Source organism: Staurois parvus, unplaced genomic scaffold (assembly GCF_062004578.1).
Source record: "Staurois parvus isolate SC_StPar_1 unplaced genomic scaffold, SC_StPar_1.0 ptg000456l, whole genome shotgun sequence".
Classification (NCBI taxonomy): domain Eukaryota; kingdom Metazoa; phylum Chordata; class Amphibia; order Anura; family Ranidae; genus Staurois; species Staurois parvus.
In genome coordinates this window covers 236,899-264,551 of record NW_028318252.1, presented here as the reverse complement: position 1 = coordinate 264,551, position 27,653 = coordinate 236,899, and the positions used below count along the sequence as shown (strand labels likewise).

At 43.9% G+C, this 27,653-nt stretch overlaps 1 protein-coding gene across 2 annotated transcripts in view; it reads right to left on the bottom strand.

The window, feature by feature from the left end:
* The window catches only part of MAST1 (microtubule associated serine/threonine kinase 1), a 147,071-nt gene that overhangs the window by 13,213 nt on the left and 106,205 nt on the right, over positions 1–27,653 (bottom strand). For both annotated transcript variants that reach the window (XM_089688822.1, XM_089688823.1), the window contains 11 exons: positions 26,937–27,145; positions 22,636–22,774; positions 19,757–19,889; positions 18,688–18,853; positions 18,303–18,404; positions 15,733–15,855; positions 12,646–12,755; positions 6,466–6,626; positions 6,165–6,352; positions 4,367–4,549; positions 791–1,020 (listed from right to left, as the gene is read on the bottom strand). In XM_089688822.1, the coding sequence (XP_089544948.1) occupies positions 791–1,020; positions 4,367–4,549; positions 6,165–6,352; positions 6,466–6,626; positions 12,646–12,755; positions 15,733–15,855; positions 18,303–18,404; positions 18,688–18,853; positions 19,757–19,889; positions 22,636–22,774; positions 26,937–27,145 (1,744 nt within the window). The remainder of the gene's footprint in view (positions 1–790; positions 1,021–4,366; positions 4,550–6,164; positions 6,353–6,465; positions 6,627–12,645; positions 12,756–15,732; positions 15,856–18,302; positions 18,405–18,687; positions 18,854–19,756; positions 19,890–22,635; positions 22,775–26,936; positions 27,146–27,653) is intronic.

Sequence of the window (27,653 nt, the reverse complement as noted above, 5' to 3'; positions counted from 1 at the left end):
CTTGGGTGAGGGCAGGGCTTATTTAGGCCCCTGGCTCCCAGATTTGACATGCATTTTTCAAGTGCCTAGAGTAGGGACAGGTTTCCCACCAGTAAGGGACAGACCTTAGCAGCAAGGACAGGTTCCGGAGGAGTAGGCAAAGTGCAGGGACTATGCCTACCTCCTTGGAGAAGCTTCCCAGTTGGGTCAGACTGGCCAGGCAGCACTTCCACTCCTCATTACAGATGCTGTCAGAAGCTACAGAATCAGGGCTGTGAATTTTTTATGTGGTTCCGGATGGCTGTGCTCACCCGCCGGGCCTAGTTGTACCTTGTTGGAACGTTTACAAACAATTAACCTCCGCCTTTGTGTGTTCTCTGTTGCTGATATGCCACATTGTACCCTGCTCAGAAGAGGATCGGGTAAGCAACTGCTTTTAAATCCTCTAGACCAGGGGTGTCAAACTGGCGGCCCTCCAGCTGTTGCAAAACTACAAGTCCCATCATGCCTCTGACTTTGGGAGCCATGCTTGTAACTGTCAATCTTGCAATGCCTCATGGGACTTGTAGTTTGGCAACAGCTGTAGGGCCGCCAGTTTGACACCCGTGCACTAGACATAAATAAGCAGCTAACCCTTACAATGTAGACAACGTCCCACTGCAAGGGAGAGTTTTTAGGTTTTCTGGAGTTGGGCTATAAAATATTGCATCATTAGTACTGCAATGTGAACATTTCCATTGGAAATGGGTGGCAGTTCAGATGTGCCTTCTGGCTTTGGAGATGTACCATCAGCTGCCTTCAAGTCACTCACCCAGACAATGTGCTGAACACTGTACACATCACTCTCCCCCATATAGACTCGTATAGCCCTGAGCGTGAAGCCATATTTCTTCCCTGACCGCTGAATAGTGATGGGGGAGCGCAGGCTGCTGACAGCGGGGGTGTAGTCACGGCTGGGTGAGGAGTCCCGGGATGAAGGATTGGATGACAATGACCGGGGAGACATTGGACTGACCAGAGGAGAGCTGCTGTGCTGTTCCACTGTATTGGAGAGATAGAAATCAACTGTAAGCATCATACTTTACATATAGACAATATATATTTATATGATTTATAACCATGATCACTGGCTGCTGATGCTACTATTGCCCTGCAGAGAGCTGAGACACAGGAATCGCAGTGGGCTCTCTGACATGACGGCTGTGATTGACAGCGTGGCTTCACCTTCACTATACTATTCAGGGGGGAAGATAGGGGAATAATTATGTGTTTGGGGCAGACGGGTGTTTATGTTCACTGACTTTGTATCGGTTAGTTGCTTATAAACTGAATACGTCATATTTAGCAGCAGCTTCTACAAGCATGGGCAATGAAATACGTTCTTAGTCACCACCAAATATTCACAGCCCAACAGAACTGGACTTTTCATGAGCTTCATAAGTATGGATTTGGTAGTTCTAATCCACATGTAAAGAGCCACTGTAAGGCCACATCAGAAGTATGAATTGAAGAGTAGAAATGCACAACCCAAATGGCTGAGGCTCAGAAGGCTGGAATAGTAAGAGTGGTGGAATTCTGTTATAAATAATATTAAATACGGGAATTTACAAAGGCGTATATATACAAGCAGCTGCTAACATGTCACCTTTATCTCCCTAAGGCAGGGGCATAAATAAAAACCAATGTCATATATTTTAGTGTGACACTACAATACACCTCCCTCTTTTCTTTTTCAAGTGTCCAAAGAACTTTTTACAAATTAAATTATTATTATTATACAGGATTTATATAGCGCCAACAGTTTGCGCAGCGCTTTACAAAATGAAGGTAGACATTACAGTTACAATACAATTTGGTACAAGAGGAAATAGAAATATGTAAGAAGCCGCTTACTATTGGGGCACTTGTGTGTTCTCGCTCCTGAGCCGGATCTGTGTCTCCATAAGACATACAGTGTGTGGCTCAGCCCCGCTCCTTCCCCACTGGCTGTCTAAGCAAATGAGGGAGGGAGAGAGCAGAAAGAGGCTCTGTTCTTGTGCACATCACTGGACTGAGAACGCACTCAGATAAGTATTTAGGGGGGGCTGCGAGCGGAGTTCCACTCACTCTGTAAAAAAAAAAAAAGCAGCTACAAAAACTGTAGCTGCTGACTTTTAAAAAACAGCCACTCACCTGTCTCACGATCCTTCGGTGCCCCCGCCGCAGCTTGTTTCGCGGGCCGTCCTGTATTCCAGGCGCCAGCATCTTCAGTGTGGGCACCTGGCTGCGACAGCTTGCGGCTTCACAGCCGGGCGCCCACTGCGCATGCGCGAGTAGCGCTGCGCTTCATGAATGGCCCCGTCGTCTTCTGGGACCTGTCACGTGTCCCACAAGACTATGGGGAGCGAGGGGGGGAGGACAACTAGGCGATTGCAGCGGAAGTGGGAGCGGATACCTGTCAAATTCGGGTACCCACTGCCAAACCTTAATAGGGAGCGGGGTACCAATCTTTAAAGCTTCCCCTTTTGGGTGGAACTCCGCTTTAAGGTAAAAAAAACCTTCTGCCTTTAGAACCACGTAAGGTATCCAGCAATATTTCCACACCAGTCTGCTGAATGGATGATGAAGGAGAAGCAGCACACTGAGAAGATCCTGTCTGTGCCCTCCTGTAACCAGACCGACGACACTGTGCAAAGCAATAGAGCCAAACAGCATCGCCCGCCCCCCCCCTTCCCACTTCAATTCTGAGTGTTGTGGTACAGAAGACTATAGAAAGCTAATATAATGAAACATTTAAGGTAGTGGTAAAATCTCTTTTTAATATTACATTTAATTTTTTTTTAATTTTCTAAGGCATAACTGCAATAAGAGAGAATAAGTTCAGCTTTAAATTGAAACTCGTTTTTCACAACAATAAAAAAGAACTGTTCCTGATGAAAAATCGATTATCTGACTGCTCGTCCCTAATATGAATATACACAAAAATATCCCCCTATGGGACTTTAATGCAGCAAACATATCCTCACACATATACCCAAAAAAAAATCTTTTTTAGTCATACACTTTATTGTACAAAAAAATGTTGGTAAAAGGTACATTGCCTTTAAAAACACTGGCTTTGATAACTATTGCAGGGATATATTCCCTTACAGTTGCAACTATACAACATTCCAAAAATAATCTCCACGCGTTTCGATCATTCCACTTTTAGATCTTCTTCAGGGGGCATAAGTACAAAAAGGATCTAAGGGAATTAAACAATCAATATTGATCAAAGCAGTCGTAAAATACTGACATCCAAGATGAGACTGCATAGTCCAAAATTTAATGGTGACTGTAAACCGTCGGAAGGGCAAGGGTGGTCAAATATCCATCTCGTAATACTGATGGCAGAGGAGGAAAGTCAAATCACCTTCCATATCCCTCATATATGGGACGAGGCCAATGACCACAATGAACTAGAATATTCCTCGTTCTATGATAAAGATGTCACAAATCCCAATGGGCCAAAGGCTGTGTCCAGGTATCTTATCAAACTATCCAAGTGTAGCATGGGGGACCACCTTCAATAAGGAGAGCCAGCAATGTTTTATTAATATTTTTGAAAAGAACTGTGAGCAAGAAAGACTACTGCTTGGCATCAGGATGCACAAGGTGTGTGATGGTCATGCAATTCTGAGGTTACTCAGGTTTAGGAAGAATGATAATATGATGATTAAAAGTCTGAGGAACAGGAATTTAACAAGCCGGAAGTGGATCATACTATCATTCATCATCTTTGGGTGGCTTTACCCTTCAAAATGATATAGTAACCTCGTAATGCATATATAATATAACATATATATATATATATATATATATATATATATATATATAGGGTGGGTTTTAACGCACATATGTGTCCATGGATGGCCGGGGTTTCTGAGTTGACAGTGCGCTCACCGCATGATCCCAACATTGTGACCCAGCTGTCAAACACAGCTCCCAGAATCCAATATTGATTGGGAGGTTGCGGGACAGGCTCCCAATCATGTGACCACTGTGACAGCCACTCACAGCGGCCACATGATTGGGCAGGCCTTCCTGTCCACTGAGCATTGAGACAAATTTAAAGGGATGCCAGGGCTGGTTGGAAAGGGGTTAAAATGCACAGACTGTAAACACACACATTGGGGGTTATTTATTAAAACCAAAATCTGCTGCAGCTCTGCATAGAAACCAATCAGCTTCCAGGTTTTATTGTCAAAGCTTAATTGAGCAAGCTGACGTTAGGAGCTGATTGGCTCCCATGCACAGCTGAACCACATTCTGAGTGCTCCACTTTTAGTAAATCTCCCCCACACTAAAGGTATCACATAAAAACAAATATGTAAAAATATGCAAAGGGTTTTTGAGTGTTGAGTGGCACCTGTAGGAATCATCACAGACAGTGCAGTGGTGGAAGCCGACTTTATGACCTTCCCCCCGGTTCTCCTCCGGTCACTATCCCCAGACAGATGCTGATGACGAGCTCTACGCAGAACAAGGTCATTGGTGGCACGAGGGGAGGATTCTGCGTCCTGGTGCCCCTGAGATTCAGACGACTTGTCCACTAGATTATGGAGGAAGTAAGTTAAATTGTGTACACCAAATTGCTTGCAGATCATGTTTGAGCACAGTCTCAATCACCAAAGTGGGTAAGGTAAAAAGAAAAAATATTGAGAATACTTTGACAAATACATTTTGCTATGTGGATGAGATGACATGCTGAGTACAGAAGAATGTACTACAAAGGAAGTATAAAGTACTGTATATGGGAACCCTTACCTTGAAAAACAACCCATTCAGTTTAAAAAAGTAATGCAAGGCAAAATATTTGTATATACAGTGTGTATATGCACTATATATATATATATATATATATATATATACCCTTTCTTTATACGTGATCACATGACAATGATAATGACCTATGTCCTATAGCTGCATAAAGGGCTTGGAAACAAATGGAGAAACAGAAAAAGGGCGCACCGACCTAGTGCATTATCGTTTAAAATATTTATTGAAGAAACAAAGTAAGTATCATACTTACAATAGACATAAAAACACAGGCATGTCAAACTGAATTTGGCTCTGAGGAAGAGGTTGTGTCCTCGAAACACATTAGCCAGTTGGTCATCCAGGGTTCCATCGTATGGACTCAGATGTTGTTTGGATCATACATCTTGTTCAGTTTGACATGCATGTGTTTTTATGTCCATTGTGAGTATGATACTTAGTTTGTTTCTTCAATAAATATTTTAAACGATAATGCACTAGGTCGGTGCACCCTTTTTCTGTTTCTCCATTTGCATCTAGTGTATTTGGACCACCCCGGTCTGTAGAGGGCAGCAAGCAGTGCATATTCCAGAAAATTCCAGAACATTCCTATTGGGTCTACTGAGTCCTTTCCTAGCGCAGGAGAAAAGTGTTTGTTGTGTTGGATAAAGGGCTTGGAAAGCTGGGGGTGAAGACTGCAGAGAACCATGTCAGCAGAAGGCAGAGAAACAGCAGTATACCGATCTGTCCAGTTAAGAGCTACAGTATGTAGGGGGGGCGTGTCAGCACAAGTCTGACCATTGGAGGACAGACACAGGCTATTCTCCCAAGTTGAATGCAAAGAACAAAACTGATCCTGCTGGGATGGATGCGCTTCCATGCCCTGGTGTGGTCAGTTTGAAATAGGAAAGCATGGGGAATGCAAATAGTACAGGATGATACATTTTCATACAAGTACATGGTAATACAGACAAATATCAGGAATATGAACTGTTGGGGTAACATACACTTTGAGAAGGGATGTTGGTACAATATTTCAGGGCTCCTCTGTGTTCCTGTGGAGCTTCCTTCAGCTGTATGTTGTATGTATTTCTATGTTGGCCCAAGGATACATTCATATGGGTGTTTAGCCATGCTCTATCCAGGGCCAAGAATTTACTGATTCCTATGGATGGGATTGACAGCTGTGTGCAGATTGCTATGGCCACCAAGACTGTATAGTGCTATGACCGACATCATCAGCCATAGATATTTGTGATTGTGCACACAGCCGGCCATAACCTGCAGTGATTGTGGCTGGACGCACTTTGCCCTAAGCTTCAGTACCACTTGGTGCACCGTCCATCCACAGCAGCTTTCAGCCTCTTTGACAATTCCACTCTCATGTCATGACACCAGTGGGGACTCACCTGGTTCAAGCTCTCCCAGGGGGATTTTACTTTGGCCGTGCTGAGTTCCACTGCTGCCCTTCACCCTGCTCTCTCCTTCCCCTTCCAGAGGGGCCACGAAACGTGCGGTGTCCACTAGAGCAGAGAATCGGCGCCTCGCAGCTAATGGGGGACTGGAGTCAGCATCAACTGAGTCTGAAAAATGTTTCCTGCAACAAGATGCCTCATCTGTAACATTTAGGCCAAACCGGGCAGCTTCTAATGAACTGATTTTTTTTACACTGACCGTAATCCAAGCAAGGAAATAGGGGAACCCACTTACATCTCAGGAGATACAGTCCTCCAGCAGCGATCTCTCAGGGTCACACCTCCAAGAGTCTCCCTCTTGCTTGTCCTTTCAGATCTCTCTTGCTTGTTGCTGTCTTGGGGTGTAGAGGGGGCCTTCTGCTCTAGCTGGGAAAGCTGTTCCATGCTGCTGTATACCTGTGCATCATTTGAAAAATGGGGACACAATTCAGAATAGCAACTCTAAATGGGTAAAATGGGTAAACAGACATGACAAGGGTAGAATATACCCTTGTCAATATTTTTGACTTTTTGCTATAAAAAGTGTCCAGTAAAAAAAAATTGAAAAATCAAATCTCGTCATAAATTTAGGCCAAAATGTATTCTGCTCCATGTCTTTATTAAAAAAAATCTCAATACGTGTAAATGAATTGGTTCATATGAAAGATATAGCGTCTACAAATGATGGTCAGGGGCGGACTGACAACTCATGGGGCCCCCAGGCAATAGGGGATCAGGGGGCTCCTGTGTCCTTGCCCAAAGGTTCATTTGCTCCTGTGTAAATTGTCCCTAGTATGTGTATGTATGAATGTGAGTTAGGGACCTTAGATTGTACACCCCTTGAGGGTTGGGGACTGATGTGAATGTACAATATATATGTAAAGCGCTGCGTAAATTGACGGCACTATATAAGTACCTGCAGGGGTGGACTGACAACTCATGGGGCCCCCAGGCAATAGGGGATCAGGGGGCCCCTGTGTCCTTGCCCAAACTTAAAAAAGCCTATGAAAAAGGTACCAGGGGCATCTCATGGGGTCCCCAGGGAATAGGGGATCAGGGGGCCCCTGTGTCCTCGCCCAAACTCAAAAAAGCCTATGAAAAAGGTACCAGGAGCATCTCATGGAGCCCCCTACTGACCCCGGGCCCTCGGGCAATGCCCAAGTTTCCAAATGGTCAGTCCGCCCCTGATGGTGGTATATATACTGGAATTTTTTTTTTTTTATACTAGTAATGGTGGCGATCAGTGACTTATAGCGGGACTCCAGCGGGCATTCTGACACTGAACTGAACTGACTAACTGCCACTGACATCCCAATGACACTAATACAGTGATCAGTGCTAATAAAAAGCACCAACACTATACTAATGACGCTGGGCAGGAAGGGTTAACTGTGTGTTTTATTTATATGTAGCTACAAGGATGATGAATAGTCTGTTTATACTGTATATGATTACTGACACAGAGTGGTCATGAATTGGATACATTGTTGCTGAATGTGGCTTAAACAATACAAAGCCATGTTTCATGGCAGCTGATGCTGGATACATTGTTATGAATGTGCATTGCCCTTGAGCTGTGTTCAAGAAGGAATTCAGAGTATATTATGGGTAAGAAACAGATTGCAGTGTATGGATACCTCAGTCAAAGCGAACTAATATTGATTGTGGATTTTGCCCTATACCCTACAACCTTGGGGGAGATTTACTAAAACTGGTGCACACAGAAGCTGGTTCAGGTCTGCCTAGTAACCAATCAGCTTCCAGGTTTTATTGTCAAAGCTTAATTGAATAAGCTGAAGTTAGAAGCTGATTGGCTACCATGCTCACCCAGTATACACATATTGGTGATGCCATGGCTGTGTCTTTTTTAATGTGAAATTGTTGCATGGATATTTACAAGACTAAAATGAAAATCATGGACGGGGTTGATACAATAAAGAAGAAGGAACTGGCAGTTTTTGGATCTGATTACACCTCTGTTTTTTTTAGATTTAAGTGGCAACATTCTTCTTTTCTGCATTAATGTGTTTACATATTATTGGGTAAAGACGCTCCCTATCATATGCTCTGTGAGTTGCATTTGTTTTGAATGGCATTAATATTTAATAAAGTCATTTGTATTATTTGTGCATGTATTTTGTCTGCAAACTGTGGCCTGGGGGTCGAATGTGGCCCTTTCCTTCCTTTTATCTGGCACCTGAGACATTATTTCCTGCAACCTAGTTATATAGTTATATATAGTTAGTCTGGCTGAAAAAAGACAAAAAGTCCATCCATCCATTCAACCATAAAACAAAGTCATAATCCTATACCAACAGTTGATCGAGAGGAAGGCAAAAAACACAGCAAAGCATGATCGAATTTGCTCCTGCAGGGGAAAAAAACCCTTCCTGATCCCCTGAAAGGCAATTGGATATTCCCTGGATCAACTTTACCTATAAATGTTATATCCAGTTATATTCTGTGTATCCAAGAAAGAATCCAGGACTTTTTTAAAGCAATCCACTGAGCTGGCCAGAACCAACTTTAGAGGGAGTCTATTCCACATTTTCACAGCTCATACTGTGAAGAAACCTTTCTGTATTTGGAGATTAAATACATAATATCCCCCCTTATGTATTATACATGGAGATCATATCCCCCCCTTATGTATTATACATGGAGATCATATCCCCCCTTATGTATTATACATGGAGATCATATCCCCCCTTATGTATTATACATGGAGATCATATCCCCCTTATGTATTATACATGGAGATCATATCCCCTCTTATGTATTATACATGGAGATCATATCCCCCCTTATGTAGTATATATGGAGATCATATCCCCCTTATGTATTATACATGGAGATCATATCCCCCCCCTTATGTATTATACATGGAGATCATATCCCCCCTTATGTATTATACATGGAGATCATATCCCCCTTATGTATTATACATGGAGATCATATCCCCCCTTATGTATTATACATGGAGATCATATCCCCATTATGTATTATACATGGAGATCATATCCCCTCTTATGTATTATACATGGAGATCATATCCCCCCTTATGTATTATACATGGTGATCATATCCCCCCTTATGTATTATACACGGAGATCATATCCCCCCTTATGTATTATACACGGAGATCATATCCCCCCCTTATGTATTATACATGGAGATCATATCCCCTCTTATGTATTATACATGGAGATCATATCCCCCCTTATGTATTATACATGGTGATCATATGCCCCCTTATGTATTATACATGGAGATCATATCCCCCCCTTATGTATTATACATGGAGATCATATCCCCCCTTATGTATTATACACGAAGATCATATCCCCCCCTTAAGTGTTATACAAGGATATCATATCCCCTCTTATGTATTATACATGGTGATCATATCCCCCCTTATGTATTATACATGGAGATCATATCCCCCTTATGTATTATACATGGAGATCATATCCCCCCTTATGTATTATACATGGAGATCATATCCCCCTTATGTATTATACAAGGAGATCATATCCCCCTTATGTATTATACATGGAGATCATATCCCCCTTATGTATTATACATGGAGATCATATCCCCCCTTATGTATTATACATGGAGATCATATCCCCCTTTATGTATTATACATGGTGATCATATCCCCCCTTATGTATTATACATGAAGATCATACCCCCCTTATGTATTATACATGGAGATCATATCCCCCCTTATGTATTATACATGGAGATCATATCCCCCCTTATGTATTATACATGGAGATCATATCCCCCCTTATGTATTATACATGGTGATCATATCCCCACTTATGTATTATACATGAAGATCATCCCCCCCTTATGTATTATACATGGAGATCATATCCCCCCTTATGTATTATACATGGAGATCATATCCTCCCTTATGTATTATACATGGTGATCATATCCCCCCTTATGTATTATACATGAAGATCATATCCCCCCTTATGTATTATACATGGAGATCATATCCCCTCTTATGTATTATACATGGAGATCATATCCCCCCTTATGTATTATACATGGTGATCACATCCCCCTTATGTATTATACATGGTGATCATATCCCCCTTTATGTATTATACATGGAGATCATATCCCCCCCTTTATGTATTATACATGGTGATCATATCCCCCCTTATGTATTATACATGGAGATCATATCCCCCTTATGTATTATACATGGAGATTGTATCCCCCCTTATGTATTATACATGGTGATCATATCCCCCCTTATATATTATACATGGAGATCATATCCCCCCTTAATCTCCTCTTCTCAAGAGAGAATAAATTCAGTTCCTCTAATCTTTCCTCATAGCTGAGCTCCTCCATGCCTCGTATCAGTTTGGTTGCCCTTCTCTGTACTTTCTCCAGTCCCCCAATGTTCTTTTTGTGAATTGGAGCCCAAAACTGAACTGCATATTCCAGATGAGGTCTTACTAATGATTTGTACCGGGGGAAATGATATCTCTCTGGAGTCTATACCTTTTTTAATACAAGAGAGGATTTTGCTCGCTTTAGAACCCGCAGCTTGGCATTACATGCCATTATTAAGCTTGTGATCTACCAGAACTCCCAGATAATTTTGGCACCCACAATAGGACAATTCTTACCACTGATACCAATGATGGGACACTATTACTCCGACTAACACCAACAATGGGACAGTATTCATCCCACTGTCACTATTAATGGGGCACTTTTCCTCCAACTGAAACCAACTATGGGACACTATTCCTGCCATTGATATCCACGAAGGGACACTATTAGTCCCCTTAATACCAATGATGGGGCATTGTTTACTCCCACTAATGAAAGGACATTTTCTTCTCTCACTGGCCACAGTCCGGTCCCTCTAAAGTTTGAAGAACAGTAAACTTACCCTTTGTTTAGAAGGAATGGAGACCCCATCATAGACCATTTTAATATATAGTATACATTTGGGTGGATTTACTAACGGCAAATAAACTGTGCACTTTGCAAGTGCAGTTGCTCCTGAACTTACTAAATGAGGGGAAGCTCAGCTGACTTATCATCCAATCACACGCAGGCAAAAAAGCTTTTTTTCCCCATTTTTCTTGCATGTGATTGGATATTCTTTGCAAAGTGAGGCTTCACCTCATTTACTAAGCTCTGGAGCAACTGCACAGTCTATTTGCCTTTAGTAAACCCACCTCATAGATACTCCTTTAGGAGGGTTGTGTCATTTTTTTCACATGGTTCTGAGCTATGGTGACTGTGTAAGGAGAGGTTTTCACTTCTTTAGTATGAAAAAAATTAAGTCATATTTGTTTTTATTTACCAATCATGAATACCCGAGCCAGTATAGGCTAGTTTGTTTTCTGGCCTGTTTTTATTACCTTTCTGTAATATAATGCACAGGATTCAGTCTGGGAGGGATGGTCAGAGGCAGGGGCGGACTGACCATTTGGAAATTTGGGCACTGCCCGAGGGCCCGGGGTCAGTAGGGGGCCCCATGAGATGCCCCGGTACCTTTTTCATAGGCTTTTTTGAGTTTGGGCAAGGACACAGGGGCCCCTTGATTCCCTATTGCCCAGGGGCCCCATGAGTTGTCAGTCCACCCCTGGTCAGAGGTATTGATCGAATCCAGGCTATACTATTTTACATAATACTGCCAGTCTAACACTGGGGGCTTGCTAACAAGAGGAGGGAACAGAGTGATGATCTCATCAGTGTACTTCATTTTCCAGTCAACATCTTATTACTAAACTCTCAATGACAGGGGAGCCTGGATCAAAAGACAAGCTGAACAGAACTGTAAATCCTTTGGTATAGTCAGCTTTAAAGGAAACCTGTAGTGAGGATGTACAGGGGCTGTAGTAGCTCCCTAGCTGTTATCCTGATCCAATAGCTTAGGTACTTTACAAGTTACTGAATGGGAACAAGCATGCAGATAAGGACCTCTGACTTTTCCATCCAGCATGCTTGTTCCAGGTTTCCTTGTTTCCTCCTTGTTTCTATTTTCCTTGTTTCCTCCTTGTTTCTATTTCTATGAGTGTAAGTGTGTTTTAAAGAGAGGTACATATGGCCCAAACCTTAAGAAGGGATAGGACAAGGTAAGCCTGGCTTCAGGGTTTTTATCTAGTAGGCCATTCCTGCTTATGGTAACCCCCACCCCCTGTCAGAATCTGAAGATCGCTCAAAAAAAAGGGGACTGCCTTTCAACATGGAGGAAGCACATCCCAAAACACTTGTTAAATGCATTGCAAGGCCATCTCATCCCCAGTACCATGACTTGTTCACATTGAATTATTACAGCAAAACAAGTTGTTTTAAGGTAAGAGAGTAAAGTACTCTGACATCATCAATAAACAGTACTCTGCACATCTACACAGCTGGAGATACGGAACCTATGGAATATTGCTGGGCTTACCTTACTGAACCGTGGAGTGCAGGATGAGAACTGACGAATCTCTACAGAGTCCTCATCATTTGTATCATCTTCATCGTAAGAGTTAATATGCTGATAACGATCTGATCGAGCTAAAGAGACACATAAATATTAAAGAAGCGTAAAGTAATGTCTTTATCCTCATCTCCTGAGTGTCTTATTCCCCCTGTAATATCTTATTACGGTAACCCGGCTCCCGAGTGTCTTATTCCCCTGTAATATCTTATTACAGTAACCCGGCTCCCGAGTGTCTTATTACCCTGTAATATCTTATTACAGTAACCCGGCTCCCGAGTGTCTTATTACCCCGTAATATCTTATTACAGTAACCCGGCTCCCGAGTGTCTTATTCCCCTGTAATATCTTATTACAGTAACCCGGCTCCCGAGTGTCTTATTACCCTGTAATATCTTATTACGGTAACCCGGCTCCCGAGTGTCTTATTACCCCTGTAATATCTTATTATAGTAACCCGGCTCCTGAGTGTCTTATTCCCCCGTAATATCTTATTACAGTAACCCGGCTCCCGAGTGTCTTATTACCCTGTAATATCTTATTACAGTAACCCGGCTCCCGAGTGTCTTATTACCCCTGTAATATCTTATTACAGTAACCCGGCTCCCGGGTGTCTTATTCCCCCTGTAATATCTTATTACAGTAACCCGGCTCCTGAGTGTCTTATTCCCCCTGTAATATCTTATTACAGTAACCCGGCTCCCGAGTGTCTTATTACCCTGTAATATCTTATTACAGTAACCCGGCTCCCGAGTGTCTTATTACCCTGTAATAACTTATTACAGTAACCCGGCTCCTGAGTGTCTTATTACCCTGTAATATCTTATTACAGTAACCCGGCTCCCGAGTGTCTTATTCCCCCTGTAATATCTTATTACGGTAACCCGGCTCCCGAGTGTCTTATTACCCTGTAATATCTTATTACAGTAACCCGGCTCCCGGGTGTCTTATTCCCCCTGTAATATCTTATTACAGTAACCCGGCTCCCGAGTGTCTTATTACCCCTGTAATATCTTATTACAGTAACCCGGCTCCCGGGTGTCTTATTCCCCCTGTAATATCTTATTACAGTAACCCGGCTCCCGAGTGTCTTATTCCCCCTGTAATATCTTATTACAGTAACCCGGCTCCCGGGTGTCTTATTCCCCCTGTAATATCTTATTACAGTAACCCGGCTCCCGGGTGTCTTATTCCCCCTGTAATATCTTATTACAGTAACCCGGCTCCCGAGTGTCTTATTACCCCTGTAATATCTTATTACAGTAACCCGGCTCCCGGGTGTCTTATTCCCCCTGTAATATCTTATTACAGTAACCCGGCTCCCGAGTGTCTTATTCCCCCTGTAATATCTTATTACGGTAACCCGGCTCCCGAGTGTCTTATTACCCTGTAATATCTTATTACAGTAACCCGGCTCCCGGGTGTCTTATTCCCCCTGTAATATCTTATTACAGTAACCCGGCTCCCGAGTGTCTTATTACCCCTGTAATATCTTATTACAGTAACCCGGCTCCCGGGTGTCTTATTCCCCCTGTAATATCTTATTACAGTAACCCGGCTCCCGAGTGTCTTATTACCCCTGTAATATCTTATTACAGTAACCCGGCTCCCGAGTGTCTTATTACCCCTGTAATATCTTATTACAGTAACCCGGCTCCCGGGTGTCTTATTCCCCCTGTAATATCTTATTACAGTAACCCGGCTCCTGAGTGTCTTATTCCCCCTGTAATATCTTATTACAGTAACCCGGCTCCCGAGTGTCTTATTACCCTGTAATATCTTATTACAGTAACCCGGCTCCCGAGTGTCTTATTACCCTGTAATAACTTATTACAGTAACCCGGCTCCTGAGTGTCTTATTACCCTGTAATATCTTATTACAGTAACCCGGCTCCCGAGTGTCTTATTCCCCCTGTAATATCTTATTACGGTAACCCGGCTCCCGAGTGTCTTATTACCCTGTAATATCTTATTACAGTAACCCGGCTCCCGGGTGTCTTATTCCCCCTGTAATATCTTATTACGGTAACCCGTCTCCTGAGTGTCTTATTACCCTGTAATATCTTATTACAGTAACCCGGCTCCCGAGTGTCTTATTCCCCCTGTAATATCTTATTACAGTAACCCGGCTCCCGAGTGTCTTATTCCCCCTGTAATATCTTATTACGGTAACTCGGCTCCCGAGTGTCTTATTACCCTGTAATATCCTATTACGGTAACCCGGCTCCCGAGTGTCTTATTCCCCCTGTAATATCTTATTACGGTAACCCGGCTCCCGAGTGTCTTATTCCCCCTGTAATATATTATTACGGTAACCCGGCTCCCGAGTGTCTTATTACCCTGTAATATCTTATTACAGTAACCCGGCTCCCGAGTGTCTTATTACCCTGTAATATATTATTACGGTAACCCGGCTCCCGAGTGTCTTATTCCCCTGTAATATCTTATTACAGTAACCCGGCTCCCGAGTGTCTTATTACCCTGTAATATATTATTACGGTAACCCGGCTCCCGAGTGTCTTATTCCCCTGTAATATCTTATTACGGTAACCCGGCTCCCGAGTGTCTTATTCCCCCTGTAATATCTTATTACAGTAACCCGGCTCCCGAGTGTCTTATTCCCCCTGTAATATCTTATTACAGTAACCCGGCTCCCGAGTGTCTTATTACCCTGTAATATCTTATTACGGTAACCCGGCTCCCGAGTGTCTTATTCCCCCCGTAATATCTTATTACAGTAACCCGGCTCCCGAATGTCTTATTACCCCTGTAATATCTTATTACGGTAACCCGGCTCCCGAGTGTCTTATTCCCCCTGTAATATCTTATTACGGTAACCCGGCTCCCGAGTGTCTTATTCCCCCTGTAATATCTTATTACAGTAACCCGGCTCCCGAGTGTCTTATTACCCTGTAATATCTTATTACAGTAACCCGGCTCCCGAGTGTCTTATTCCCCTTGTAATATCTTATTACAGTAACCCAACGCCTGAGTGTATCACCTGTTTCTTTACCCTCCTTTCTTGCTATTATGAACTGTTTTTTTCATACTCACTGTCAAAGTAGCTTGTATCATCTTCAGCCTCCAGATGAGGTATAAATTCAGCTTTTTGTCTCAGTAACCCATTCCAATCCAAATCTGTGAAAAATTTGTGTGCTTTGACCTCAATAGCGCTCCCTGCGATAACAAAATGACAGGAAATCACATAAAACACATACATTGTTTGCGATCATAATATATTTCTTTTACACTTTATGCATAAATGGATCCCTGCACCTCCACCATGACCTTATTAACAATCATACTCTATAACCATAGGGCTTCATCTAGTACTGCAATAAAGAAATGTATGGCCAAAATTTGTTGGCCATACTTCTCTTCAGGATCACAGGTGTACACTTATTTTTGTCCTCCTGTGACCCAGAGTCAGCTGTTAGGGCACTATTGCCTGCTATCAGCTGGAAGAGGCAGCACAGGAAGGATCCCGACAATATGAAACAAGATAGAGAGATAGATACACAGCATATACAGATAGATAGATAGATAGATAGATAGATAGATAGATAGATAGATAGATAGATAGATAGATAGATAGATAGATAGATAGATAATATGAGAAATAAAGTTTGAAATGTTCTGAACTCTCTCATCACTTTCATGCCAAATGGCACTAAAAAAGCATTCTGCATATCCCAGTGCCTGTCAAGCAGGTTATTGTTTGGCCATTTAAACATGTTTGGGACAAACATAGATCTATATTCAGCAAAAAAAGGTTAAAAAACAAAAGAAAGAAAGAAAAACAAGAAAAAATTAAAAAAGAGCACTTGGTCTATTTCTGTTGCAGCTCTTCTAGGTTTCGATGTTTATTAACCTCCCTAGCGGTCTGATTATGTCCATATTTCTGTGCTGAAAGCGGTACATTTTTTGCATGGAAATATGTAGTTTTTTTTTATTGTAGGCCTGTAATTCTTAGGAATAACTCACTGAAATCTGTCCGAACAAGAGTCTAGTAAACATCCCGGGTATGATAAAATTTTAAACACGAAATAATAAATTATAATATAATAAATAATCATAAAAAATAATAATATCATAATAATAAATTTAATTTAATAATGTAATCAAACCAAAAACACTGAAATTTGTATTAGAGCGTCAAGTTCGCACATCACTGAGCAAAGTCGCAGAATCGTTTTCAGTGTCTGATGACGAATTTCCCCACGAATCATTATCACTCAATTCTGCAAGTGGTTCTGATTTACTATCACTGTTCTCTAGCTGTTCTAAAACCGCTTTTGACCTAAAGGGACGCTTTTTGGACGCCATGGACTTTTCTCAGTTTCCAGGCAGAAAGAACAGTAAAAATGCAGGCAGGGCGCCGGACAAAGCACTCGGGACAAAATGTATGTGAAATGGTTTGATACAATAATGTTATACTGTGTGATTTTAGTGTATTAGTGAATGTCACTTTTTAAAATTTTTAAATTTCCCGCTGGTTCCATCCCCATACGTCCTGACGCTCGCAGGGACCAGAACCCGGAAGACGGATGCCGGCATCGGCCAAAGGAGAGGGCCCGGGGATGTTGCAGTGGGGACATCGCGGGAGCGCAGGACAAGGTAAGTCATCGAGGGAATCCCAGAGCAACGCTGCAGGGTAATCCCGAGTGTAGCTCGGGGTTACCGCTTTTGATACTGATATCGGGAATACCACCAGGGAGGTTAAAGCAATCATGTGTCCAGTCTATCGACATTATAGATATATAGTATCTACATATTCTTAACAAGCAGTAAAAAGAGCTTTCAAAACAAGCCTTCACTTTTCCTCAATAGGAGGGGGCATGAGCATTTGCCCAACCGATTTTCAGCATAAATGGCCTCTAAAGCTGGCCATAAAGATAGAAAATGTCAGACAGTGCCTGATGCCCCAGCCGAAATTTGAACCATGGGTGGCCATGCTGGCACCACTCAGCCAGGCATCCCTCAAGCTGAAAATCATATGAGCTGGGGAGTAAATTGCTGGCCGAACAGTGACTGCAGCCAATCAGATACAGGCACTGTTCAGGTATTCTCAATGTTGCATGTGCTGGCTTTCAGAATACAATGGCTGGCAGGGGATATTCATTGTTTTCACACAGTTTAATGTGGATGGGGGAATCCATAGAAAACTAAGAGTGCATGGTCTCTAAGTTCCAGAGGGTCTTTGGACAGTTGCCCAGTTTGCACAAGTTGCAAGTCCAACTCATTGACATTTAGTGAACCAAGTATTAGTACTGATAAATCAACTGGGACAGCTGAAGATGACTAACACATTTGTGCTCTATTACTGTTAATATTCATTTGTTCGGTGCAGGGGCAGACTGACAACTCGTGGGGCCCCTGGGCAATAGGGGATCATGGGGCCCCTGTGTCCTTGCCCAAACTCAAAAAAGCCTATGAAAAAGGTACCAGGGGCATCTCATGGGGCCCCCTACTGACCCTGGGCCCTTGAGCAGTGCCCAAGTTTCCAAATGGTCGGTCCGCCCCTGATTCAGTGTGGCTACTAGAAAAATGAGTTAGATAAATCTTTCTGTTGGAATGTGGAGTGCAAGCCCATTCACTAGGAACTTTGACCCAATATGTCTAACCTGTGCCCAGTCTGAGCAAGGGGTCTGTCTGCAGGAGGCTAGAAATAAGATTTTGGGCATCATTTGGAAGTGCTTCCTCCCCCTCTGGCCAGACTATGTCATCTGGAAGAGAATAAACAAGGTGAATTAACATGAGAAGAGCATGACATAAATATTAATTATCACATTTTTTGGGAAATCAAACAAGTTTAACTGCTAGTCCATCAAACCCCTAATTTTGCAAATTCTGAAATGTTGACCAAATCTGCCAGACTACATTCAGAACTATGACAGCCTTGCATTATAACAACTCAAAAAAATTACCATTTTTCAGACAGGGACAGCAGAGAAATGCACAGATGAGATAGCTAAACATATGAAAGACAGGAGGATAAGATATACTCACCACTGATCACCTGACCAAACAGCTCTTCAGGGGTGTCACCAAAAAAAGGGACACAGCCCACTAGGAACTCATACAGTATAATGCCCATAGCCCACCAATCCACTGGCTTTCCATAGCCCTGTCGCAGGATTACCTCTGGAGCAATGTATTCTGGGGTCCCACAAACCTGGGATACAAGAAAAAATATGTTCCTCTAGTTATTGCCTTTCTATTATAAAACAGACTTTGTGAAAAGTCTTTCCCAGCCATAACGTCTGACCTTCCAACCACAGGGTGTCACAGACAGGAGGAGCTATATGGCATGGAGTCTGTCCCTCCCACCACAGGGTGACACAGACAGGAGGAGCTATATGGCATGGAGTCTGTCCCTCCCACCACAGGGTGAAACAGACAGGAGGAGCTATATGGCATTGAGTCTGTCCCTCCCACTACAGAGTGACACAGACAGGAGGAGCTATATGGCATGGAGTCTGTCCCTCCCACTACAGGGTGACACAGACAGGAGGAGCTATATGGCATGGAGTCTGTCCCTCCCACCACAGGGTGACGCAGACAGGAGGAGCTATATGGCATGGAGTCTGTCCCTCCCACCACAGGGTGAAACAGACAGGAGGAGCTATATGGCATTGAGTCTGTCCCTCCCACCACAGGGTGACGCAGACAGGAGGAGCTATATGGCATGGAGACTGTCCCTCCCACCACAGGGTGACGCAGACAGGAGGAGCTATATGACATTGGGTCTGTCCCTCCCACCACAGGGTGACACAGACAGGAGGAGCTATATGGCATTGAGTTTGTCCCTCCCACCAGAGGGTGAAACAGAAAGGAGGAGCTATATGGCATGGAGTCTGTCCCTCCCACCACAGGGTGAAACAGACAGGAGGAGCTATATGGCATGGAGTCTGTCCCTCCCACCACAGGGTGAAACAGACAGGAGGAGCTATATGGCATGGAGTCTGTCCCTCCCACCACAGGGTAACACCACCCAGGATGAGCTATGTGTATCATGGACTTTGTCCCTTCTACCACAGGGTGACATAGACAATTTAAAGTAACCCTTTATTATCACCTGTTTGTCCAGGAATTCTCTGGCCTCACTCTCGATATGTCCTTCATATAAATTGGTGGTGAGATTCATAAGCCCCATTTTGGATAAGCCAAAATCAGTTAGTTTTACATGACCCATGGAAGTAATCAAAAGACTGAAGTAAGAAAAAAGAACAGAGACAGAAAGGAGTAAAGATACATTTAGTCAGACATTAACAGAGAAAGACACGGACTATGCATACTAATATATACCAGTGTGGAAGGAAAACATTTCAGTGTTGGCCTCAACCATTGGGCCTGATCTATGGAGAGGGTCCAGCCTTGTATACATGTCTTTCTTTACTCACTGCACCAACAGAAACATTATACACTGTGTATGAGCTAGAAGATGCTTTTATACTCACAACTATATTAGACTGTGTGAGCACTGAAGGTGTATAGTAGGTACCAGGGGCGGACTGACAACTCATGGGGCCCCCGGGCAATAGGGGATCATGGGGCCCCTGTGTCCTTGCCCAAGCTCAAAGAAGCCTATGAAAAAGGTACCAGGGGCATCTCATGGGGCCCCCTACTGACCCCGGGCCCTCGGGCAGTGCCTGAGTTTCCAAATGGTCAGTCCGCCCCTGGTAGGTACTATACATGTATGTGTATATAGTAGGTGGTACTTACTCTTCACATTTTTAATAGAGGCAACTGGAGTTTTGCAACACCTTTGCTATATTCATGACTATAAAAGCACTTTGATGCAGTTGTATTGCAAGGCAGGGTGGTGTGAGTTCTTTGCCCAAAGTACAGCAAGCCAAAGAGTGCTCTATAAGTGTAGGCAAGGGGCACGTGACCCAGACCAGAGATGCCACCTTTGCACATTAACACTATAGGAGATCTCGGTAAAGCCAAAATGTACTTTGTCTGCAAGTGTGCGGATTGCAATTCTGCAGAAACACCTTCATGGTAGTATGTGCCTGCCCTCTGTATACCCCTGAAGAGCAGAGGGAAGCTCTTGTAGGCTCCTCCTTAGCTCAGATGTGTCACATGACACAAAGGCGAGGGAAGTTGGGAGGGCTTCCCCTTGTTTTGCACCAGGCTCCACTCTGATTCTAAAGTCTGATACATTTTTTTGCACGGAGGGAAAGTGGAATATCTTTGCAGAGAGAAGATTTTTTCTGGGGAAGGGTGGCAGAATTGGCGCTGGGAGACATGACCACATATTGTCACATTTACCCATCTGTTGCTCACATTATTGCACAGGTGATGTCTGCAAGCACAGCCTAGGGGTGGCCCCTGATGGTGGTCAAACCTTCTGTCTTCTAGAGGCAGCACAGTTAATCACAAAGAAGTATACAGAGAACAACTGGTCACAGAGGGGAGGGTGCTGTGCCCTTCAATTAGAGAGGGAGGGTGCTGTGCCTTTCAATCAGAGGAGAGGGTGCTGTGCCCTTCAATCAGAGGGGAGGGTGCTGTGCTTTTCAATCAGAGGGGAGGGTGCTGTGCCTTTCAATCAGAGAGGGAGAGTGCTGTGCCCTTCAATCAGAAGGGAGGGTGCTGTGCCCTCCAATCAGAGGGGAGGGTGCTGTGCCCTTCAATCAAAGAGGGAGGGTGCTGTACCCTTCAATCAGAAGGGAGGGTGCTGTGTCCTTAAACCACACAGGGAGGGTGCTGTGCCCTTTAATCAGAAGGGAAGGTGCTGTGCCCTTCAACCAGACAGGGATGGTGCTGTGCTCTTCAATCAGAGAGGGAGGGTGCTGTGCCTTTCAATCAGAGGGGAGGGTGCTGTGCCCTTCAATCAGAGAGGGAGGGTGCTGTGCCCTTCAATCAGAGAGGGAGGGTGCTGTGCCCTTCAATCAGAGAGGGAGGGTGCTGTGCCCTTCAATCAGAGGGGAGGGTGCTGTGCCCTTCAACTAGAGAGGGAAGGTGCTGTGCCCTTCAATCAGAGGAGAGGGTGCTGTGCCCTTCAATTAGGGGGGAGGGTGCTGTGCTCTTCAAACAGAGGGGAGGGTGCTGTGCCCTTCAATCAGAGAGGGAGGGTGCTGTGCCCTTCAATCAGAGAGGGAGAATGCTGTGCCCTTCAATCAGAGAGGGAGGGTGCTGTGCTCTTCAAACAGAGGGGAGGGTGCTGTGCCCTTCAATCAGAGAGGGAGGGTGCTGTGCCCTTCAATCAGAGAGGGAGGGTGCTGTGCCCTTCAATCAGGGGGGAGGGTGCTGTGCCCTTCAATCAGAGAGGGAAGGTGCTGTGCCCTTCAATCAGAGAGGGAGGGTGCTGTGCCCTTCAATCAGGGGGGAGGGTGCTGTGCCCTTCAATCAGAGAGGGAAGGTGCTGTGCCCTTCAATCAGAGAGGGAGGGTGCTGTGCCCTTCAATCAGGGGGGAGGGTGCTGTGCCCTTCAATCAGAGAGGGAAGGTGCTGTGCCCTTCAATCAGAGAGGGAGGGTGCTGTGCCCTTCAATCAGGGGGGAGGGTGCTGTGCCCTTCAATCAGAGAGGGAATGTGCTGTGCCCTTCAATCAGAGAGGGAGGGTGCTGTGCTCTTCAATGAACTTAGACAAAAAGATTTTATGATGAGTACAAAAATTCCATTTTTACAACGGTTGCCTAATTGTTGCCTGCATATGTTATATGATTGCCCATTTGTACCCTTTGTATTGTCACCTCTGCCACTTATTTTCCTACATATCATCAACTCACTATTGTTTAGAGGACCATATTAATATAATCAATTCCCTAGAAGGCCTGTCATTCAAACCACCCCATTACTTTCCCCATGCTTTGTTCAGTTCGCTAAGTATGCCTCTATTAAACCCTTACACGTGAGTGGGGAGGGTGTTAAAAAAAATACTGGGGTATCAAATATGTTAAATTTGCTGCTGCTTGTATGTACTCAGTTATGCTACATGTCTGGTCCTCACTTGTCAGGTTTCAGATCTCGGTGAACTATCCCATAATTGTGCAGGTACTCCAAAGCCAATACAGTCTCAGCGAAATATAGCCGTGCCATCTCCAGTGGAAGGGCACCAATGTGCTTCAGAAGCGTGGCACAGTCGCCCCCTGCCGAGGACAGAACACAGCATCAGTAAGAGTACAGTAAAACACTTCATGCAGAATTTATACAATCACTTCTTCAGTGGCATATTGGGATCAGGAGGAAAACTTGTAGCTTTTAGGAAACAAACTGCAAAGGAGGCAGGCTGGGATTCGAAATACTTCATAAAGGACTGATACTTAAACATAAAGCCTAGATTATTTTAAAGTGCTATTTAAAGTGCTATTCCTTTTGCCATCCCATAGAACAGTTTCCATGCACAGAGGCAGCTGTAAGCTCTTTATTGCTCCCTCTCTTATGGCACAGTACCTGCACAGCAGCTGCGGATCACTCTTTTATGTTTATAAGCTTTTTTTTATTGATTTATTTATTTCACACACACCCATATATATATATATTTATTTCAGGTACTTATATAGCGCCGTCAATTTACGCAGCACTTTACATATATATATTGTACATTCACATCAGTCCCTAACCCTCAAGGGGCGTACAATCTAAGGTCCCTAACTTACATTCATTCATACACATACTAGGGACAATTTAGACAGGAGCCAACTCCTTATTTTATTATATTCATCTGTCTATAAAATGGGGTTACAAAGGGAAGTAAGCATGTGCATCTGGTGGGGCAGTACAAAAGTGCCGGCCTACCCTTGGGGTAGGCCGGCAAGTTGAACTGGATAGTTCTACCTTTTTGGAAATTTTTCACATAGTGACAGCCCCCCATGTTCACTGTTTAAAAAGCCAGTTATAGACCTGGGCAGGTGATCAGTTTTTTCTTTGTATGCTTGTAGGTTCAGTGGGTGCACTGGACTCCCTAGCTGCCGTTGTGCAACATGCTGGGTGTCAGGTGCGCTCCCATAACCTTTTTAATGAAGGGTGGGGCTCCCCTCATGTTTATCTGCCCTTGTTTCTATCCATTTAAATGCATGTGCCTCCACTGTGAGGACTCTTTAGACTTGTAGAGTTAGGACCACAGATACTCAGGGTGCCGTGACGCGGCTCTGTGGCTTACGTATGTATTTGCAAATGTGTACTAACTAAACCCCTGTTTTTAAACGCATGTTTCCAGACAGGTTAATTTGGTTTTTGATAGTTGGCTAACTGGCTGACAGTTTGAACTGGCTTTTCTTATCCCCCTTTGTTGATAAGATGTACATATCCTTGTTCCTTGCCAATAATAGCCGCTATTAGATTGGGGTAGGCCGGCAAGTTGAACTGGATAGTTCTACCTTTTTGGAAATTTTTCACATAGTGACAGCCCCCCATGTTCACTGTTTAAAAAGCCAGTTATAGACCTGGGCAGGTGATCAGTTTTTTCTCAGTACAAAAGTGAGCCTGTTACTTTGCTCTACATAGCCAAATCATTAGGTTGCTGAGCTGCTGAGTTCTGTAGATGCCAGGCTTCTTTTTGACATAAGGAAAAACCTATGCAAATACGTCTAAAGATCCATTGGCTCAAAAGAAGAATACAAGATATGAATGTGCAATATTTTATTTTAACCTGATTCCAGGCCTGTTACCCCGTCCTACGTCCTTCGAAGTACCCAAAAATGTTTTTTTAATTAAACCTGATACATACCTCTTACCAATGATGCCACCAAGACTGACTCTTCTTTCTTGGGTGACAGCAAGGGGGCAGGCATTCCTCCAGGACTGAACAGCACTCACGTAATGACATGTAAATGCCGCTCAGTCCTGGAGTACTGTGATCCCAGCCCTGGGGGGAGTGTAAACAACAAGATGGCCATGGGGCAGCAGAGTGGCTAAATGGTTAGCACTTCTGTACTAGCGGTGCTAGGGTCATTGGTTCAAATCCCAACCATGGCATCACCCACCTGGAGTTTGCATGTTCTCCCTGTGCCTGCATGGGTTTCCTCCCACACTCCAAAGACATGCTGGGAGGTTAATTGGTTCCTGTCTAAACTGGCCCTAATATGTGTATATATGAATGTGAGTTAGGGACCTTAGACCTTAGATTGTACACCCCTTGAGGGTTAGGGACTGATGTGAATGTACAATATATATGTAAAGCACTGCATAAATTGACAGCACCAGGGGTGGACTGACAACTCATGGGGCCCCCAGGCAATAGGGGATCATGGGGCCCCCCGTGTCCTTGCCCAAACTCAAAAAAGCCTATGAAAAAGGTACCAAGGGCATCTCATGGGGCCCCCTACTGACCCCGGGCCCTTGGGCAGTGCCTGAGTTTCCAAATGGTCAGTCCGCCCCTGGACAGCACTATGGTGTCCTTTTATGAAACAGAGATCAGCGGCGATCCTGAGGATCGTTGCCGATCTCCGATCATTTGTGGTTTAGGAAACAGAGATGATCAGTGGAGAACATATTCTCCGCTGATCATCTCAGCACACAGATGGCCAGTATATGAAGGAGTGATGTCAGCCCTTCACTGGCAATCTGTGTTCTCCGTGCAGATTCTCCAGCCCAAGCTGGAGAATCGGAGGAACCGGAGGTGTTTGACTGATCTCTTACTGTAATCTCGTGAGATTATAGTAAAATCAGCCGTTTTCCAGCGTTTGTAGATTGTTCTCCCTTCGTTCCGAGAACTGATCTACACCGCTTCATAAAAGGCATTCACAGGAGAACTGTGTTCTCCGAGAATGCCGGAGAACTCAGCAGCAGTCATTTACCACTGCTTGATAAGAGGACACCTATATAAGTATCTGAAATAAATAAATAAATAGTACACAAAAAAAAACCAGAATGACAGTGTGTTTGTAGGCAGGTATAGTTCAGCCTCCCTGCAAAGGAGGTGCTGTTACGGCAGCTGCCATGCAGAGAGGATGGAGAATAGGAGGAACTCTTGTTCCTCTGAGGCTTCCATAGGCTTCATCAGAGGAGCAGTCATCCAATTGAATGCTACTGTGCTGGATGACATCTTCAGACATCTTTAGTGAAGGCAGTGCTAAAAAATAGCACTGTCCCACTGAAGTTGGCATGCATTTTGTGAAGTGGCTAGATCAGGGATAGGAACTGTTGGTGAGGGACAGTGTGACTAGTATAGGGAGAGTTTCTGATGGAGTAGGGAATGCACGTCTGAACCACCAGCTAGGAATGCCTGCTACCTATCTGCCTATCGGAGCATGGAGAAGGAATGTGCACTATTTTTTTTATACAAGAGGGGGAACATAAAAAGTGAAAGTAACAATCTTCGAGTTCTACTTTAAAATAAAAATAAAAAAGATTTTAATGCTGTATTTTTGTTAGCCCTGACCAGCAGGGGCAGACTGACAACTCATGGGGCCCCCGGGCAATAGGGGATCATGGGGCCCCTGTGTCCTTGCCCAAACCTAAAAAAGCCTATGAAAAAGGTACCAGGGGCATCTCATGGGGCCCCCTACTGACCCTGGGCCCTCGGGCAGTGCCCGAGTTTCCAAATGGTCAGTCCGCCCCTGCTGACCAGCATTAATAAATAAAGAAAGTATCAAAACATCTTAAAGCACACCAATTTTTGGAATTTAGATCGACATTAAAGTGGTTGTAAACTTCAGACATGAAATAAGAACAAAGCATATCCCACTATAGTGCGTAGTTGTTCTAGTTAAGAGCACTAAGTGTCATTTCTCTCTGCTGCTACATTCTTCTGCTATCAGCATGAATCACTTCTGACAAGTTTTCCTGACTCCAAGAGAAAAATGGTGACATGGGAGGGACCTCCAGCTGATTGAAAGCCTCAGATCTGTTCCTGTGACTGTGTGAAGGGGGGTGTCCCTTCCCTCCAATCAGCTCTCCTTACTGAGCGCTTTAGAATGTAACTTCAGCTCCCCGCCCCTTTTTTTCTGAAATCTGCACTTTGAACAGATGTAGAGGATAGAAGACTGCAAATAAACAGGTACAACGTATGTAGGAGGATTTTTTTTTCATCTATGTGTATCATCTGAGGCCAGGCACTTCAGTGGATATATGTAAGGTATGTAAGGGTTTACAATCACTTAAAAGATCTCCAGGTGCTGCTATTACCTGACATTTCCAAGAGTGTGGGATGCCAAACGGAACTGTGATTCCCTCCAATAGGAATGTAGGAAGATCACTGGGTATATGTAAGGGTTTACAACCACTTTAACAACTGAATAAAGCATTTTGGAGGGAAGGGGTTTAAGCATTTTATTTAACTGTACACATACTGTATATCTTGAGCCTCACCTTCCACATACTCCATGACCATACAGAGATGCCGGCGGGTCTGAAAGGAGCAGAACATGCTGACCACAAAAGGGTTCTGTGCAAAAGTCAGGATGTCCCTCTCTACAAAGGCCTGATGGACTTGGTTCCTCAGGAGAAGGTTCTGCTTGTTGATTTTCTTCATAGCAAACCTCTGTCGGGTCTCCCGGTGTCGTACCAAATATACAGCCCTGTGGTGAAGGGGACCAGCCAACAATAACACCTTTTTTTTTGACAATTTCATTAATTAGCCCTTCAAATACATTCTGTATATTGCATATATACTGTGACAGTACATTGAACAATGATTTAGGCAAATGTGGCATGAAAATAGCATATTCTAATCTGCTTCCATAGATATTAGGATAGGCCTTGTCAATGCACTTTCTCACAATTTCTAGAACAGGTTCTTAGTGGGAGGTACTTAAATAATAATCAAAGGGTCAGCCCCAGTGTGTGCAAACTAAACCCCCTGTTTTTATTTGAACTGTTAGGGTCAATTTGGTTTGTTGCAGGCTGGCTGGTAAGTGAGCTGGGAATTTTTGTTAATTTCTAACAAGACCAGAGGACATGGAGGTTGGTACCTTCTTCCTCTTTACACTTTCACTGCCTCAGGATAGAGTGTTTTCAGCAGAGCTGGGATGCAGAACCAGCAAATGAGGAATTTATAGCCCAACTCTTGGTATTTGCTTGCAATGG